The sequence below is a fragment of the Capricornis sumatraensis genome, chromosome 18 (genome assembly GCF_032405125.1).
Source record: "Capricornis sumatraensis isolate serow.1 chromosome 18, serow.2, whole genome shotgun sequence".
Classification (NCBI taxonomy): Eukaryota; Metazoa; Chordata; class Mammalia; order Artiodactyla; family Bovidae; genus Capricornis; species Capricornis sumatraensis.
The window spans coordinates 53,157,505-53,178,646 of NC_091086.1; the positions used below are offsets into that span (position 1 = coordinate 53,157,505).

The window sequence follows — 21,142 nt, forward strand, 5'->3', positions numbered from 1 at the left end:
TCATAGGTATATGCTACTGTAAACATTTAATCTTTGTATTATAAATAGCTATGACTTTGTGATAAATGTTCAAAATGAAATAAATAACATTACTTTATGAGGCAGGTACTGATTATTCTCCTTTAATAAAAGAAGTAATCGAGACCTCATGATGCAGGTAAGTATCCAAAAGTCTCAGATAATAAGATATAAGCCAAGCTTGAGGGCTATATATGACTTTTATGACTTGATAAGTAAGTAAGTGAAGTCGCTCAGTTGTGTCCTACTCTTTGCAACCCCATGGACTGTAGCCTACCAGGCTCCTCTGTCCATGGGATTTTCCAGGCAAGAGTACTGGAGTGGAGTGCCATTTCCTTCTCTAGGAGAGGATCTTCCCGACTCAGGGATCGAACCCGGGTCTCCCGCATTGTAGACAGACACTTTACCACCTGAGCAACCAGGGGAGTCTTAATAACTGCAACTAAATCCACAGGTACATAGTCTAGTACTGGACCTCTGGCCGAGGCCGGGTAAATTAGAGCCCACTTCTAGGATTTTTTGTTTTTTAAACTCAAAATAGAAAAGACTATCAGTTGTTTTCTTAATTGGAAGATGTTGAATCTGAAATTCATGTATTTGCAGATTTTATCAGGTTGAGAAGCCTTAGGTTGAAGCCAGAGAAGAGTGAGAGACAGAGAGAGAGAGAGAGAAGGGAAAAAAAGAACTCCAGTACCAAAGGCCCTAATTCTCAGTTTTCATGAGCAGGAAGTGCCCAGTTGCTTCTCTACTCCATTCATCATCTCCTTTCCACACTTGATTTTATAATCTAATGAATTATTTATTTACTTTTGCCTGTACTAGTTTGAGATGGGTTTTTCTTGCTTATCAAACCATTGTAATCAGTAACAACATCTCAAATGTTCTAGATTATATATGTCTCAAATTAAAGTACTAATAGATAAAATTAATTTTGAAATACTAAAATATTTCAAAATTCTGGATCAAATTATCTCATAGGTAAAACTGCCTATCTAATTTTGTAATACTAACTTTGTATTTTCCTTTTTGTTATGATTATTATTTGAAATAAATGTGTTTTTTTACAATATCAAACAAGATATTATAAATGAACAGGAGGAGAGCACATTCTCCTCACTTACTCAACTCAAAGTTGGGAAAAAAGTTATTGATTGTAAAGGGTCAACCTTACAATGCTAAGTAATTAAAGGCACAATCCAAAGTATATTTGGTATCATTTAATTTGCCTTGAGGCAACATCTCAACATGTTACAGAAGAAAAAGAGAAGAGAAAGGAGAGAAAGAGGTGGTGGAGGAAAAACAGCTTATAAAATTTGGTAGGTTGTGGACAGAAAATAGTATTCTTGTTCACATACATTTATATATTAATAAATATTCAACTTTCATTGGTCTTGAGGACTTTAGGAACTCAATATGATCTTTGGTGTATTATAGAGCTTACTTTTTTCAAAATAATGAATATTTTAAAATATGAATATATTCACATTTACATGTCATATTATAGTAGTAGTAATTCAGCTGTTTTCTGTTTATTTTTTCTATACACTTCTCCTTTACTATCAATATAAGTTTTAAATGATAATCCATTAATGTATATCCAAATATATGTCAATAATATAAATAATACATCTAAATTATATTCAGAAAAGTTGCAGGTTACAGGTTATATGAAAAAGAAACACAGTCTAATAAACTATTTTTCTCCTACTACTTTTCAGGAGGAAAAGGACACTACATTGAATTTGCTTTCCTGCTGAAGCCACAGATAATGAGGACTTATCATTGCCTATCACTATTCATCTGGACCTATATGTATCATACAACTGATGCTATCCCATTTCAAGAAAAAGGTAACAGTGATTTACCAAGTGGAAGGATAGTGGGTTTGACACAAGATGATGGTAAAATGCTACATCGCACCAAGCGTGGCTGGATGTGGAATCAGTTCTTCTTGTTGGAAGAGTATACAGGTACAGACACACAATACGTAGGCAAGGTAAGAGTTTTTATATGATAAGTCTAGAAGTTGAAAGTAATAGCTATTTTTTACATCAAATTTCCATGTCACTAATAATTAAAGTAGTTGACTAATGGCAATATCCAGAGGTATCATGTTGTCAATTCATTCAGTAGGATAATGTGGGGAATGCAATTTATTCAGGTAGTTAGATTAGGTCAGTATTCATAGTAAGCCTCAAAGAATAAACTATTTGTGGACTTAATTCACTATTAATCAGCTAGATATGATATGCTTTCATGTGCATGTATCTAAAAGATTTTTTTTTAATTTCTTCAAAAATTAAGTCATGAGTAAAAATAATTTGATGCATTATATAAGGCAAAGCAAATAAAACTGTAACATACAATTGTTACTAAAATATATTAGTCTCTGCTGATGAATAATTTGTTGTAATTAATAGTAGCATGCTGTATATGAAAAACAAGTAATTTGAATACTTCTAGATGCTTCTGTCTCCTAATCAGTCAAAATGAACTATATCTTGCCGATAATCCAGACCAAAGGATTTCAAGGAGAGGGAAGAAGAAAAGAAAAAAAAAAAAAAAAAAGAACTAGAAAAAAGACACTACCCTTAGACAGACTTAATTCCATTCCAGTTGCAGCAGGTGAAAACTTGTTCATTAACAATCACGATCAAATAGTAGCAGGGAATATGTAACTGCCTTATTGTATCCAGTTTTGACGAAACAGAGTTAGTGCCTCACTCCTCTTTCTGCTGTGTCTTGAAATAGGTGACATATTCTTTCTGCCATCCAGAATTTTCTAATTATCTATTGTCCTCTTACCAGTCACATTCATTCTATTTCACCCATACACTAATTCCTTTTTTTCACTGTGACTTATCCCCAGTTTATGCCCAGTGCTGACGTAGTTTCAAATTCTGAGCATAAAACAAAATAAATAATTATTAATAATAAAATTTCCCATTAGTCATGTATTTATTTATTTTTTTAGTTTTTGGCACAAAACACTAGAGGTGACTCTAATGATATAAATATTGTTTGACTCCCTGGCAACTCGGGCAAATAGGATAGAATCAGACAAAAATGAAAACATGAAAGTTATCCAGTATCTCAAAAGTTATGCTTATTGCTATTAGATCAGAAATGTTGGTGAAATAGACAAAATCTTGGTTAATACTTTACTCTTTGTATGTGACAGTATATATTTTTTTCAAATGCAACTTCTTTTATCAAAAACCTATTATTTCCTTTTCTTTTGATATCTCTCTCCTCTGGTTCCATAAGTCATACTGATTTTGCTCCATGCATTTCAATTCCTGATCCTTTTTTCCCTCTTATTTTGCCTTAGGTTAGTCACATGGCACTTTCCAACATCCCTCATTTAACATCACTTTTCACACTATATTTAATAACCAGCATCAGGATATTACAAGTTCAACTGACAAATGTTTGTGTCCAAGGACTTGAAATTGCCTTATGATTCTTTTCCTAAGGCAATGTGTAAAGGACACATTCAGTTCATGGGCCTTGCACAAAGGGATTCATCCTTGGAGATTCACAGATACAGAAGAGTAGACACAGATAAAAAGAGATACTAGTAATCTTAAGGTAATCAAGGCTCCTCTACAAGCATTTAGTTTTAGCCATAAACAGAAATACTTCTTTCTAAATATTGATTGCACATTAATTAACTGATCACCATTACTGCACTGACATTTAAAAAAAAATATATGTTATGCTTTAGATCTTCTTGCTCCTTGTTCATTTTTAATTAGTTCTATAATCGGTCAAAAAATAGAGAAGTGGGTGCCTGCTTTTATTAAATGACTTTTCATAAAATATTGTATCACTTGTCTTGGGAAAAAAAACCTCGCTTTGACTGTGGACAAGTTTCAACAAGATCATGAACCCAAAATAGAAAACACATTAAAATAGAAGAATTTTTCACATGAGGATATTCAAACCAAAACTATGTGTCAAATATTTTTATATTACCAATGGAAACAATACTCATATGAAAGAAAAACTTCAACAAAATAAAACACTTTTTGGAAAAACTACTTTATCTCTTTTGTAAGAAGACCTTTTCTTAGATATGCTGTCACCATCTATTTAGTTCATTATAAAAATGTGATTTCAACTACTCCTTAGCATTTATTAAGCTTTTCTGTTGTGTCAGTCGCTCAGTTATGTCCAACTCTTTGCGGCCCCATGGACTGTAGGGAACCAGGCTCCTCTGTCCATGGGATTTTCCAGACAAGAATATTGGAGTGGGTTGCCATTTCCTTCTCCAGGTGGATCTTCCCCACCCAGAGATTGAACCCAGGTCTCCTGCATCATGGCGGATTCTTTACCACCTGAGCCACCCAGGAAGCCCTATTCTTAAGGCTCTGTAAATTCTCTCCTAATCTGCTCTCCTAGCATTTGACATTATTGTTCACTTGCATATGCAACTAGCTCAACTCTCACCCTTGAACTTGGTCAAACACTTGAGTTATGGTGACAAATTAATATTTTGAACACAACACATATTGTCTTTTTGACCACCTTGCTCTGGTTGACCCGGGTAAACTTAAACTGAATCTTAAAGAATCCATTGCAGTGGCAATACCCCAAGTGAAGACCCACTGCATTTACCATGCATCAAGATTGGGAAAGAATAGGAGCTTCTAATGGTAAGACATTTTCAAAGCTTTTTTTAATTTTTTTCCCCTTCTTATTTTTCAGAAGCTAGGTATCACAGTATATGATAAGATATATTAATTTATAGCTGATATAAAATTGTAGAAAGTTAGAAATGTATCTGATCCTTGGATGTGAAATCTAGGGTTCAATCCTGAATTTAAAGGAATTAGTCTTGGAACAAACAAAATGGCAGCAGTGAAATTTAATAAATCTACAAGTGTACACACACCAAACAAAGCTTACAAGGTTCAGTCCTGATTGTGCCATCCAGTAACAGTGCAAAAGTTGTAAGTCAGCTAACTTTCCCAAACTTCAGATTCTTGTTAGGTTAAATTAAAACATCATTAAGATTTCTTAACTCCAAATTCCTGTTGTTTTCTAGGATTATGGAAGGAGGGAGCTGAGTCTGTAGCTAGGAAGTGCTAATACAAAATTTTTAAATTTCATGTGGATAAATCCAAGTGTTGGGATTGCAGACAGCAAGAAACACACACACACACACACACACACACACACCCCTAAATAAAAGCTGGTCTAACGGGGTGAAATTAGACCACCACTATGAAATGCAGAAAATTCCATGCTGTGATGTTTTCATACACATCATGGGATGTGAATCCCTGTTGAACTAGTGTACAAATTCATCATGAGTGGAGCACAATTCTGGGATGCTCATTTTATTTTCAATGTCAGGGTGTAGTGGAGGACTAAGGGATACATTGTGAGGATATTTTTATAAGGAAATGTTGTAGAATATTTTATGTCATTTCAGGTCTTTGTAATGCAAGAGAAAAAGACATGTTGAAATAAAAAGCATTTTTATTTTCACAATAATTCAAGCTGAGGTTTACTGATTCTGTTTTCTGCAATGAGGGAAACCTTTGGTTCTTATTCTTGAAGATTACAAAGTCATAACAATAGCCATGTGATTTTTCAGTAATGTGAATAGATGTGTGACTGAATTACTTAGGCAGTACTAATATCACTCAAGAGAATAATTAAAGTAAATTTAAGAAAAAGTATAGCAAAGGTTCCTACTATTCCTGTAGAGAAATTTCATACACAATTGATTTTTTATATATTAGGTTTAGATCTTGAAAAATCTGTACTTATGGTTAATAATCAATTGACCATATGTCTATACTTAATGAGCAGAATTTAATTTTATTATTTTAATATTTGGCTATTAAAACACATTTATTGCATGAAGAGATAAATTTACAGATATAGCAATTATTGACAATTATTATTTTTGAACAAAATTTTAGTATTCATAAAATAATTTTAATATATAATTTAATTGACCAATATATTTTAATTCAAAGATATGTAATATTTATGCTTACTTTGCTCAGGGAAATTGTTGAACTGCCTATTAATTGTCAGCATCTAAATTCAAGTTACCTTTTTTACAGAATAGCTCTCAATTATTTATAGTTTTAATTCAAAAACATGTACTATTCCATGGCTGAAATTATCCAAAACATAATCATAAAATTATAAACTAGAAAAGAGTTTTAGCATTCATGAAACTCTTGGTTACAGCTGGATACTATTGATGTAGGTGTTATCAAAAATGAAGCAAAACAAAAGTACTGATTGTCAAATGATTAGGAGTCTGATTTACATTTGATTGAGTATCAGGTGGTGGAATAACTCTCTTGGACTTTTACAGGTTAATGTGGTCACTAAATATGGATCTTTCCCCTAAGAAAATAAAAACTAATATTCTTGGATAGGCAATTTCCTCTTAGGCTTTTAGGTAGGATATGGCGGTATGATTTGTACAGAGACAGAAATAAAGTCTGAAATTTCCTGAAGGCTATTTGATAAATGGTTATGGAACATTATAGTGCTTTTTCTGAATCTAAATAAATGATCTTTACAAAGGTTTTAGAATGTCATTACTTATGGTGCAGTCCAGGTAGCAGCTGCTTCTGATTTATGGACACATTGTATCCCAAAATGCTCTTTATAGGTTCGTTGTTTAAAACTAAGAACATATGAGAAAAATATTAAGCATTAAGGTGAGGTGCTCAGGAAAATCTACAAAGGCTTATTTCATACTGAATTCTATACAAATCTACTTTTACAATAGAGTGCTGTCATTTCCTTCTTACTACCAATCCCCTCACCACCAGTACTGTAATACCACAGCCCTGTACCACTGTATCACCACAGTGAATAGACTTTTCACTTGACTTTACTTGATTTTTAATTCTCAGAAATATGTTGCACACTATTTCTTTCTTTTTTATTGGGATATAGTTGCTTTATAATGTTGTATTAGCTTCTGCTGTATAACAAAGTGAATCAGCTATTTGTATACATATATCCCTTCCCTCCCTGTTGGACCTCCCAACCCTTTACCCCTTCCCATCCATTTAGGTCATCAAAGAGCACCAAGCTGAGCTCCCTGTGCCATATAAGGTAGGCTCCCATTAGTTTCTTGAATGATATCAATCTCTTAGATAAAATGTCTATGGAAGAATAACCTAAATTTACTTAAGTAGAATTCAGTGTTCAATGTCATTGTGTATTCCTGCTTTTGTTCTGTGTTCCCATCATTAGGTAGCCTAAGTTCTGGGCAAAGTTAAAACTTTCCTTTTCAAAATACTTGACCTCTATCTGATCATTTCATAGCCCCTTTTCCAGGAAGTATCTAACATCTTTTCTCATAATCTCATCTTTCTCTTTTGCTTTAAGTCCTACATCAACTGCTTCCTCCTACATGAAGCCCATCTTCATTCTCCCCAGCTAGAATCTACTGTCAAAGTTATGAAGTCATCTATCAAAACTGTATTTATGACAGAATTTTAATTATTTTGGTTTACCAGCTTATTTCCTATACACAATATGTGAACCTTGGGCTTTGAATTTGTGTTAGATTTTTTTCTTTATTTTCTCGAAGTATTTGACATCATATATTTACTCAAATTAATATTCAGGTACTATCTCAATAGATTTTTATTGAGTGTTTATTAATCTGAGTCCTGAGAAATTGACACTGTATATCACAGAAAGAGCAGAAAAAACTTCAAAGAAATACACTTTATAATCACTTTTAGTCCAAAATAATTACTACCTTATAAACTATACTATAAATGGAATCAATATTATATATTTTATAATTGTTTACCACATCTTTATAATTAAAATAGTAATCTTAACAACATTATAATCTCCCATGCCTGTAGGACTTTAGTTTTGTTATATATTTTCTTTCTGTATATATTGCAAATTGCTTTATACATTGCTTTTATTATTTAGGTATTTTATTACCATTTAAAAGCAAAAGATTTTTAAAAAATCATGTTATATTAAGTGATTACCATTTCTAACCATGCTTTTTATTTTCACATGTAGACCTTAATTTCTGTATGTTATCATTTCCCTTCAAACCAAAAACTTCCTTTATCATTACTTCTAGTGTGAGTTTGCTGGAAGCAAATTTTTTTAGCTCTTTTTAATCTGAAAACATCATTATTTCACTTTTATTTTTGAAAAAAATATTTTCATTGAATATTGAAATTCAACTGATCTGAGAGTTTTGTTTTGTTTTGTTTTCCTTTCAGTACTTTAAATTTTTGCTTCATTTCATTGTGGATTCTATTTCTTTCAATAAGAAGTCAGTCATTATTCTTATCATTGTTGCCCTTTATATAATTAGTATTTTTCTCTGATTGCTTTTAAAGTTCTGTCTGTATCATTGACTCTCAACAGTTTATCTATGCAAGTATCTTACTTTGATACATATATGTGTTTTATAAATTTTGCTTGAGAGTAACTGGTTTTTTTACACCAGTCATTTTGTTTTAATCAAATTTTAAAATTAACAATCATATTTTATGCCCTGTTCTACAAAATTAATAAACATAATGGATATGTAGATTTAAACTACTCAAACACCAGAACAACCAAGAGTAAAAAGACAGAAAATTCCAAGTGATATGAACAAGCTGTAACTCTCATGAATTCACGTTGAACTATGAAAGCTAGAAATATTAAAGGACACCAAAATGAAGAAGAACAATGTGCTTAGAGGTTAGAAGATTAATTAATAATCTAAAAATTAAATATCACCCAGTCAATACCCCTGTACATTTCTTTTATCTTTATTTTTACTAATTTCAAACATTCGGAGGGTCACTCAAGTTGTACAAAGAACTATATATCATTCAGCAAGATTTACCAGTTATCAATATTTCACCCAATTTGTTTTATCATACAGTTTGCTTTATAGTATAGCTGAACCATTTCAGTTTGTCATTACTTCTAGGTTTGATGTAGTTGCAAACCCAAGATAACTTGACAATATTGAACTCTTCCATTTCCTATGGATGAAATCCAGAACTCCTTAGGCTTCTTGCTGACATTTTCTACTGTTTCTTAAAGTCAGATATTGTTTATGTGAAGTTTAGACATCAACTTAGAGATGTTAACAGAGACTTGAGGGTTCCATTTTCTGTTACTATCTCCACCTTAAGATTGTGCTTTCTGGTTTCTGTCTACTCTGGCAAACCCAAACTCCAACCACTGTCTCCTCAGCCCAGTGATATTAACTTCTTCCTGCCTGGGGTCTAACTAAATATTCCTAACTCTATCACTGGAAAATACCCTCAGAGGAAAAGTCTGGTAATAATGTGGTGGTTTAGGCCACAGAAATTTAACTCAGAGTCATAGGCTTTGCAATACCACCTCTTTTGCTTGGTGGTTTGTGTCATCAAGCAGTTTTGTCTGTTTGTATATCTGTAGGGGTCATACATTCATAATTTTTCTCAGTGGATATATTTGTACAGTGCAGCTACCTGTAAGGATAAAATGCTGAATATCAAGATTGATTTTGAGAAAATGCTTCATGATGTGACTATGCATGTTTCATGAACCAGTAAGAATTATTATAATATTGTAAGACTTAAAAATGTTTCAAGTGTTCTAAGTCAAAGTAAACTCTTTTCCCCAAATGTATACTTATTGTTTCTGTTTCATGGTTGATTATATTAGGACTGTCAGAATGTTTTACATCATAAGTGATAGTGTGAATCAGTTCCTTACTGTGATATGTCACTTTAAACAATACGGTGCGTGGTATTTTAAAGTTCTCTGACATGTTAAGAAACATGGTGGTTCACGGTTTTCTTCCTGGAAAAGAACTCAGACCTTCGAAAGGAAATTTGCTGTGACCATTTGTAAGTGTTTTCTATTCACGTCTTGTCTGGGCCAGCAAGTCTATTTTAGAGTCACATTTCTGCTTTTCCATTCACATATCAAATGCCCCAAAGAAAAAGTGATAAATGACCTTTCTTTCCAGGGAAGTTTTGAACAACTCCATTCAATCTACCAGTACATCAATGAGAGCATGAGGGCAAAAGTCAAGTTTCAATAGTTACCCTGTATCTTTTAAACTATTTGCTCTTGTACTGTGTATGTTAGTTATGTAAAATAAACATAAATATTACCATTTTGTTTTACTGCATTTTGTAAAAATAGTTCCATTTTATCTATTCAGGCTGGTTTATTCCTTGAAAATATAGATTTCTCCACCACCCAGTCCAGTGTCTGGTATATATTCTCACTCAATTCCATGTTGATAGTAATCTAGGATTTTTAGCACTAGACTGTAATGTTATCATCAATGGTTATAATCATTACACTGATTAACCACAAGACAGTGCTAAAATTGAACAGGCAAACAGCTTCTAAACCTACTGAATGGCATTGGTGGTATTTTGCAAAAGGAAAACAAAAAATCACATACCATGCCTTTTTACTTATTCATTTTCATAGGTACATAAATCATTATTTAGCTCATTAAAGATGGCCTTTTCTTAACATCAAACATGATTTTAACAAAATGGAGCAAAAGAGGAGAAAATTAAGTTTTAAAATATGCAAGATAGTTAACATTGAGCCATATTAAATAATATAAACATTACTTGTCATTGTGTTAATTTTCAACATAATGTAAAAAGTAAAGATACATTATATACACTACTTTAACCTTAAATTCATTCATGTTAAACATGTTAAAACAGAAATCAGATCACAATAAAAAATGATCACAAAATAAATATTTATTAACACATGTTATTGAAGGTATATTAGATAGAGACACACTCAGATCAGTGAAACTTGTTACAATCATTTGTAAAACTTTGGTCATGAAAGAAGTTGAAATTGATAGTTATTGCTCTATAATCATATGCTTTTGATGAGTTTAAGTTTTCTCAACTGTATATCAATACAGTTGAGTATATATATATATATATATATATATATATATATATATATATAGCCTTGCACTGCTAATCTTCAAGGAACTTTTTAAGTAAAAGAGTAAAAACTAAAATAGATGTTATAAAAGTGACTACAAGCTAAAGTACAAAAGTAAATGACATATTTATGCAATCAGATATCTAAAGATTCTTCCACATTAACTTAGGTAACTTAGGTTTTCCAATTTCTTAAACCATTACCTGAAATCATGAAATAAAGTTAATACAGAGAGCACATTGAGTAAATAGTCTTAAAGCCCCATCTCATGATCAGGCATAATTTCAAACTTAGATTAAAAAATATAAACTTACTATTACTGTGCTGCAGTTAGCAGTCCTAAGAATAAGACTCAGTGTTCTCATTCCTTAGTTTCTTCCTCTTTCCTACAACCTGCATCACAAGTGCGATGGCAGAAGACATTTTTAAGTGTTTGGCCATGTGCTGCAAGTCCTGGCAAGAATTACTTTAATATTTTTTCCTCACATGGAAAAGCATACAGTAGAAAAGGGATGCAAAATATATTCAAGGGATGTCAATGCATTGAGTTTATCATGGATGTGTCCTGTTTTTATTCCTCTTGTGCAATTGGTTGTATTATCTTCCAAATTCATAGGTATGGTGACATATGTATTGCTTCTGTCAATCTTCAGTCTCTTAAAAGTCTCTGACTGAAGATTGACAGAAGCAACACATATGTCACCACACCTATGAATTTGGAAGATAAATCAATACAACCAACTGCACAAGAGGAATAAAAACAGGACACATCCATGATAAACTCAATGCATTGACATCATGTACACCCGTGGCGGATTCATGTCAATGTATGGCAAAACCAATACAGTATTGTAAAGCAAAATAAAGTAAAAATAAAAATTTAAATAAAAGTAAAAAAAAAAGTCTCTAGTCATCTTTTCTTATACTGTTAAATTCCTAACAAGTCCTATGACTCCCTCTATTGTTTTTCTTTTCTAGCAATTTACTTTTCTATACCTAATCAGAGTACTTTTTCTAAAGTATGAGTAACAATGTTATCCTCTCCAAAACATTTAACATGGTTCTTACTTAGGAAAAATGCTCACATGTTGAGATTATCATTGTTTTAAAGCTCTTAACAGTTGAATATTCACTATTGTGTTGTTGTTTAGTTGCTAAATCAACTTTGACATTTTTGCAATCCCATGGACTGTAGCCCTCTAGGCTCTTCTGTCCATGAGATTTCCCAAGCAAGAACACTGGAGTAGGTTGCCATTTCCTTCTTCAGGAGATCTTCCCAATCCAGGGATTGTTTCCTGAAATCTTTACCACTGAGCTACTAAGGAGCCCAATATTCACTACTATTCATGTCATAATCACTCTTTATTTTTCCATTTAATACCCATCCCTCCACAATTTATACTCTCCATTCTACTCCCTGATTATTGTCTTATTCAATTTAAAAGGTCTATATTTGATATCACTCTTTATGATTGAGTTACTCATCTGCCATGTAGAAGTTACTGTTTTCCCTTTGATATTATTGTATATTTATAGAGTTTTTTTTTTTTTAATCATAGAACACTTGTATTTCTTTCTGTGTGTATGTATTTGTGTGCAGGCTGTTAAAAAATAGTGACTTTTCAATTTCAATGATTCTAGTATAGTACAGACATATGTACACATGAACACACGCATGTGTTAGAGAAATAAAAACAGCTTTCTTTGTAAGGATATTAAACTTTGTAAGCAAATAATCTAAAGTAAATTCTGTTGTTAAAGTGCATTTTAAGCATGTGGTTGAATTTAGCAACATATACAAATAATATGATATAAGACAATGATTCAATCTAAACTCGTTTCTTTTTGACTTACGGGTTTTTATATTTAATGAATTTTATGCACTGAGAGCACAATGGATAATACTGTTTCAAGTTGTTCCTACTAAACAAGTATTTCTCTAAAGTTGGAATAAAATAGTGAGAGTAATAAAACATTGCTGTAGTTAACACTCCCCCGAGTATTAAAATCACCTATTTAAAATGATGTGTTCAATGCTATAACCTTCACTTGTATTCTATGAGATATAATATGACTGATGAATGAATCCTAATTTTCTCTCATGTCATTTCACTCCTGGTTATGTGCTTCATCTTGACCATTTTTATGGTGAATAATGCTGGAATCATAGAGTACACATTCTCTTTTCTGACTTTTCAGTCAAGGCTAGAAATAGACACTCTCTTTTTAGCTTTGCATAAACCTGAAAAGAAGCAGAGTTTGCATTTATGTCACAAGGAATTTCATAGAATAAAAGGTAGCTGAAATGTGTGAATTGTGATAAGAATGGCCTCTTCTATGTCAGAAGCATTTTTTGAGGTTTTTACTTGGTAACATTCTTTTCCTCGCTATGGATCAGAAAATTTAGAGGAAATGAAAGTTTATGTCGGTATTCAATTTGAATTATATGTGAAGAGCCCAGGACCATTCTCATTATGTTCACAGTAGACATTTGAATTACTTTAGGACTTGCAACATTTATGAGAAAAATCATCTTATTTATATGTATACAGGTATACAAGACAAGGTCAAATTTGCAAAAGTGAGTGTTTTTTCTGAAGTAAATAAGGCTTATTCTATGTAAATATATGGAAAAATTCAGTGAATGCATAAAATGAAGATTACTAATGAAAAAGCTTCAAAGTGTACTCAATTATTCTGTCATACTGCTTTGGAGCTGTTGCAAAGCAGCTAAATGATTTAGTTTATAAATGATTTAGTTGTTTTCTGTTTATTTTAGCCAAGTAAATATGGTATAACTTGAGCAATGAAGCTTAGTCATAAATATCCAAGCAGTACAATATTGGAAAAATCATTTACATGGCATGTGAAACCACATATGTCATGTATATTTGTGTGTGTGTGTGTGTGTGTGTGTGTGTGTGTGTGTGTGTGGTAAGGTTGCTTTTACTCATATATTTCTAAGGTTTGGTAATTTGTTAAAAAAGAACTATAAATAAATCTATAATGCTTATTCTTTACAATAAAATAATGTGCCTTTTATAATCACTTCTTGGCCTTTTGGCTAAGATCAAGTGGTGGCTCAGATGGAAATCTTCTGTCTACAATGTGGGAGACCTGGGTTCGATCCCTGGGTCGGGAAGTTCCCTGGAGAAGGAAAAGGCAACCCACTCCAGTACTCTTGCCTAGAAAATCCCATGGACGGAGGAGCCTGGTGTCCATGAGGTCACAAACAGTTGGACACGACTGAGCGACTTCACTTTTTCACTTATAGTTGCTTACTCATCTGACTACTTGAAAAAGTTTGATTAGAAAAAACAGTAATTTAAGGTCAGTAACTACAATTCCAATTATACATATAGAGAAAAAGTCAGTGGCTGCTTAATTTTATGATATTTCTTCTGAGGCAAAAACCTGACATTTCTTAAAATATTAAAAATTAAAGATTTACTAACTATATTTTAAACATTCATTTTAATTTAAAAATTGAGAGTTATTAGAAATACTTAAATTTTAAAATGTGTCTTGTGATGAAGAAAGTTTGAGACTATGACTTACCTTGAAAAAAATGTATATGTAGTGTTCACATACATATATATGTATATAAATTTGTATCCTACTCATCAATAGAAGACAACAAAAATATAAATTTAAGATTCTTGATGTCATAAAACAGGAAATATGTGTTAAAATATGCCAATAAAACAGGAAAAAGTAAAATAAAATAAATAAGAAAAATATATATTAGGCAAAGGAAATTTTAAATTTTAAAGTATTAACACAATATGATTAAACTCTACAATTATGCATTGATATCTGTTAGTTCTAGCACTGTGTTCTATGACATCTAAGGTTTACAATGAATGTTTACATAATTCATATAGTCCAGTGACATAGACATCAGAAGCATATACCCGAGGGAAAAAGCTAAATGTTTTTCACAACCCACTTTATTGGAATCTCTGCTTTTGCTTACTTCCTTGCTGTAATTTGTCACACTGTTATTTCAAAAATTTTAAATGATCATCATCCAAAAATCTTTTCTGTTCAGTTAACATAAGAATAGATTCACTTCAATCACAATAATAAAAATAATATCAAAACATCTATTAAATATAGTTCTCCAATGAGCCTTGTAAAGATGACAAAGTTTGAGACCTGGCAAGGGATTTAAAGTTTATTTCAGCTATCAGTATTCAAAAGTAGCAAAAGACAAAATAGCAGTTAATAGTTGATGCTGTGATTCTTCCACCAGAAATGTACCCATTAGATATAACCTCAGAAATATTTGAAGATATGTGCATATGGGCATTTAGTATACCACTGTATATACTAGCCAATGACAACAAGAATAACCTGAACATCCATTCACTGAACTTTGCTTACATAAGAATGAACAATTTCCTCACAATGTAAAATGAGTAAGTGGAACTACTTTAAATTATATGATAAGCTATCTGAGATAAATTATTTAGTATTTTAAAAAAGTAAAGAAAAGTGCAGGAGATGAAGCTTTAGGAGGGCAGACAGCTCCAGTTAATATTGCATATTTATACCTTTGATATATTAGACTATATTTCATGTCAATAAGGTGAGGACAGATGTTATCTTTATATTCACTTTGCTTTTATATTTACAGGTTATCTTAATTCTTTATCATCATCACATGTTCATTTCATAGTAAGTAAAAGTACTAACACGTATCCAATTTTGCCTGACATGAGATCCTGTCCAGACTTGACCCCATCACTCTTTTTATTTTTTTTAACCATTTATCATTTATTTATTTATTTATTTATTTTTGCTTTACAATATTGTATTGGTTTTGCCATACATCAACATGAATTCTAGGTGCTTCCCCTGCCAAAGGTTGGACTGCCTAATCATAGCAAAATCCTTACTGTCTTCAGAGCAGATTATGTTTCTTATACCTGCCTGGTGGTAAAGCATCTGGCTGCAATGCAGGAGACCTGGGTTTGATCCCTGGGTTGGGAAGATCCCCTAGAGAAGGAAATGGCAACTCACTCCAGTATTCTTGCCTGAAGAATCCCATGGATGGAGGACCCTGGTGGGCTACTGTCCATGGGTGGCAAGAGTCAGACACGACTGAGTGACTTAACTAACTAACTATACCTCTAGCATTTTTAAATGGTTGGTTCTTTTTCAAGTGTCCTGAAATATCTCCCATCTCTTTTGTTTGCCATTAACTGGATATAACACCTATTCATATTTCATAATTACCTCATACATCACCAATTCCAGAAAAGGTTTCCTCAAATCTTCCCTCTCTTCCCTCAACGTATTTCCATATATATTTCAATAACATCATTTTATATTTCCTTTGTTTGTATGTTTCACATTACACTAAATTGTAAATCCATTAAGTTAATGTTTATGTCTCTATCTCTGCATATATAATATATTGCACAGCTGCTGACACACAGTTCAGTCCAGTTCAGTTGCTCAGTCGTGTCCGTCTCTTTGCGACCCCATGAATGGCAGCACCCCAGACCTCCCTGTCCATCACCGACTCCCGGAGTTCACTCAAACTCATGTGCATTGAGTCGGTGATGCCATCCAGCCATCTCATCCTCTGTCGTCCCCTTCTCCTCTTGCCCCCAATCCCTCCCAGCATCAGGGTCTTTTCCAATGAGTCACCTCTTTGCATCAGGTGGCCAAAGTATTGGGGTCTCAGCTTCATCATCAGTCCTTCCAATGAACACTCAGGACTGATCTCCTTTAGAATGGACTGGTTGAACCTCCTTGCAATCCAAGGGACTCTCAAGAGTCGTCTCCAACACCACAGTTCAAAAGCATCAATTCTTCTGCACTCAGCTTTCTTCACAGTCCAACTTTCACATCCATACAGGACCACTGGAAAAACCATAGCCTTGACTAGATGGAGTGTCTATAATTTGCATGTAGTGAAAGAATAAAAGAAGAATATAAGAAACAATATAGATATTTAAAAGGTGGGTGTAGTTTAGAACACATTTGAGTATCATTCACTGATTCACGATTTATCTTTACTAGTATGTAAGTTCCCTTCAGTAGGCATTTTCATTCATGTATTTCATTGTTGGGTTCCTAATACCTAAAAAGATACCTGGAATGTGTATATATATATATATATATATATATATATATATATATGTATATATATATATATATATTCCAGTGATCTCTAAGGATCACTTCATAATTTCAAGTGAAATACTGTATCATTTTTAAAAGGAGTAATTATCAACCTGCAGCAATGATCAAATGATACATGGTAAAGTTCAACTTGCATTTGTGTCCATCACTCTAGGATAATATATACAATAATGAAGTAAAAGTTCCTCAGTTTCTCTATTTCAGAAACATTTGTAAGAAGGCTAATGGTTGCTATTAATTGCATGATTGAGTGATTGATTTGGTGTTAATGTCACATCTTTGTAGCAATCTATAAGCAATAATTAGTCTGTAATGCTCCGTTTGGGCTCAAGTATCAGCAATGAATAATTGCTGTCACCGCAACCCAGAAAAGACAGAACTGACATTCACTGCCTTTGTACTTAGCCTTATTTTCTCTATATATTTTGAGGGCGTCTAAGACATAAGTGACTTCTTCAAAACAGACTTAAAAGTAGTCCAACAGAGAGCACTCCAAAGGGGACTGAAGCCAGAAGCTCAATTAGCTGCTATCCTATAAAGGGATTTAAATTATTTGGGTTCTATTGTATGCTCATTTTCCTCTAGGCAAATTAAGCACTATTTCTTTAAAAGGACAAAAGTCAAAATGCTGTAGATTATATTATGACTGATAATTGTAAATGATTAATTCTAATATGATTTAGTGAGTTATCATCAATTCTTATTCAGTACTTACATATATATAAATCTCATAGTAATTATATTTGTAAATAATTACATGGGTAAATTTTTACTTTTATGCTCTCATGAAATCACTGCAGATTAACTTGTTTAAAGAGAATAGATTTTTTTTTGTAGAAACATATTGACTTAGTTTTTATGAGGGTTCTTTATATTAAGAAAATAATTCTTGTTTAGAAAAAATTGTTAAACAGATCTGATGTGGAGTAAAAGCTTTAGAAATAGGAAAGTTTGAGAGTTTCTTGCTCATTTTGGTGAATAGTACAACAGTAGAGCACAGAGGTAAGAGACTACTAGTGACAGAAGGCTGACTGCTTTGATGAAAGGTCAATAAAAGTTCATAACAAAAGCTTACCTTTGATAGCAAAAGGAACTCTAAGATAATGAACGCATAGTACTAAATTTCTGTAGAGTGGTCAAAGTGACTCTGCTACGTCTTCCATGCAATAAATATAATCTTCTACAACAAAGTTAAAATTCTGTATGGATTTGTTAGTAGTTATAAGGTAGAATTATTAGGCAGTCAGTGTAAGGTTGGGGGCCTCAGTTTTTTGTGTTTTTTTTTTTTTTTTTTTTAATTTCACCTCATTTTCTCACATAAGCGTTTTGTTCCATTCAGTTCAGTTCAGTCGCTCAGTCGTGTCGGATTCTTCGCTCCGTTAGCCTGACCCTATACTTGTTGCTCCAATCTAGGCATTCATAGGAATGCCACACTGGTCTGAGGATCATAAAACATTCAGATCCAGGACAAAGCAATCATTAACTGCTGTCCAATTTATCAAGGAGGAAAATTCAAGATGGATCATTAACTTTTAAATATACATCTGGTCCCCAAATGGAGAAGGCAATGGCACCCGACTCCAGTACTCTTGCCTGAAAAATCCCATGGACGGAGAAGCCTGGTAGGCTGCAGTCCATGGGGTTGCGAAGAGTCGGACACGACTGAGCAACTTCACTTTTCACTTTCATGCGTTAGAGAAGGAAATGCCTACCCACTCCAGTGTTTTTGCCTGGAGAATCCCAGGGACGGGGGGAGCCTGGTGGGGTGCCGTCTATGGGGTCGAACAGAGTCGAAGATGTCTGAAGCGACTTAGCAGCAGCAGGTCCCTAAATAATGGTCTGGGACCAATGGTCTTGAGAAAGGGTTGAGGGCTGGCACTCAATGTCTGGAGAAACTGAGAAACTGGGAACCCAAAGAAGCTGTAAAAACGACAAACTGGATGTTGTGATATTTAACTGCTTGGTCAGAAATTACGTACATCGGGCTCTGAGCCAAACAAAAATGAACAGATTAATTCTAATAAAGAGATAAACTGTTTTTATTCCTACTTTTGCAGGTATTTCACCCCCTCTCAGTGTCTATGCTGAGAGTTTCGTATCTCTATCCTCTAAAATAAACTTACTCTGTGTGTTTGCGAGTTTGTGCAATTCGTTATTCAGCTCCACAAACAGAATTTGGTTTTCTGTTTCAGGTATATTGGTTGGCTCATTAATTATCTTGGGTTGAAATTAAGTGGATTAAATTTTTTTCTTATTTAATTTTCTCTTTTTTTTACTTCAAAGTGTTATAAATGGGATTATCTGGAAGACATACAAGAGGGAAAGAGTAAAAGCAACAGAACATAGGCATCATTGATAAAAGTGTTCAGTTAAATGGAGAGGACTTTGCATTTCCGGAAGACATTAAAAAGGGTCAGTGAAGTTTTATCTAAAATTTCAAAAGATCAGATGATACTAGCTGATACCCAGTTTAAAACTGGAGCTATATGTTTGAAAATGTATGTCACCTAAAGAACAAATGAATAAACTTTAATGTTTCAAGATCATATGAATTTTGTTTTCTTAAAATTTCCCGACCCAGGAATTGAACCAGGGTCTTTTGCATTGCAGGCATATTCTTTACCAACTGAGCTATCAGGGACATCTCTTAATATCTACTAGTCATTAAAATCATGCTCCCTTTTAGTTTCAGTCTATTTCCTAATTGAACTACTAATACTCTTCAGAAACTTTTACTTTTTTTTTTTTTTGAAGTAATTGGTTGTCTTCTTCATACTGACAATAATGCATCAATATCATTCTCAACGTAAAGCCTCACATAACTATATTATCAATTGGAAAGTCTAATGTGATGTCTAAACTTTTTAATTGTTTTATAATGCCATATGGAAGGTATACTTGTGTCCATGAATGAACTTTCTTGATTTTATCCTCTGTTTAACTAATAACTTTACTGTGTATAGAATTTATTTTCAAAATAACTTCAACTTGAACATGAGCAGCATCAATCACTCCTTTATCCTTTGGTGTCCAAAGTTGTTGATGAGAACATACCTGAGCAGGTGATCTCCTCACTGGAAGCATTTAGGATACCTTTTCTTAATGTAGTAGTATAAAATTTAATGATAACAGAGGAGAAAGAAAATCAAAAGTAAAAGGATCCTAATTCTTATGTTTCATCACTTTACAAACATTTTGGAAATACGGTGAATATAAAATTCAATCATTTTGAAGTATATAATTCAATGGAATTTATTTCATCTTCAGTGTGCAACCATAACTCCTATTTAGTTTCAAAACGATTACATTACCCTCCATATAAACCCTATATTCACAAAGCAGTCACTACCTAGTCCCACACCTCCAGCCCTGTCAACCACTAACCTGTTCTGGATACCTCGTATAATTGGAATCTATTCAATGTCATCTTTTATTTTTGGCTCCTTTAATTTGGAATAATATTTCTGAGGTTCAAACACACTGTAGATGAGGTCAGTTTAAATTTCTTTTTATAATTGAGTAATATTCCATAAATGAATATACCCCATCTTGTTTATCCATTCATCCAGTAATGAATCTGGTTCCACTTTTTGTTATTGTAAATAGTGCTGCTATGGACATTTAGGTACAAGTATTTGTTTCAATATGTGCTTTCAGTTTGGGAGGATATGCCATTAAGAGTGAAAATTCTGGGCATATGGTAAATTATATTTTTAACTTATGGATGTTACAAAAACTTTTTCATAGTTTGGTGGTCTTTCATACATCATCTTCGATTAAAAAAGTTATTCAAGTCTTTTACCCAAATTTTAATTGTATTGTCTTTTGGTGTTAGGTACAAGAATTCTTTACATAGTCTGAATACTGGACACCTCTCAAATATATATTTTGAAAAATATAAGCTCTTATTATGTAGGTTACTTTTTTTTTTACTTTTCTGATAGTGTCTTTTGATGCACAACAGCTTTTGTTTGTTTATTTTTATTTACCTATGACATTCAGTTTATCTGAGTCTTCTTTTTTGCTT

At 32.8% G+C, this 21,142-nt stretch overlaps 1 protein-coding gene across 3 annotated transcripts in view; it reads left to right on the forward strand.

Annotated features, from left to right (window-relative positions):
• The first annotated feature begins 1,786 nt into the window (after nucleotides 1-1,786).
• Nucleotides 1,787-21,142, forward strand: part of CDH9 (cadherin 9) — an 86,254-nt gene continuing 66,898 nt past the window's right edge. Inside the window, exon 1 of one of the 3 annotated variants that reach the window (XM_068990435.1) lies at nucleotides 1,787-2,014. In XM_068990435.1, coding sequence (XP_068846536.1) covers nucleotides 1,787-2,014 — 228 coding nt within the window. The remainder of the gene's footprint in view (nucleotides 2,015-21,142) is intronic. The other 2 variants (XM_068990436.1, XM_068990437.1) reach the window with 2 other exon arrangements.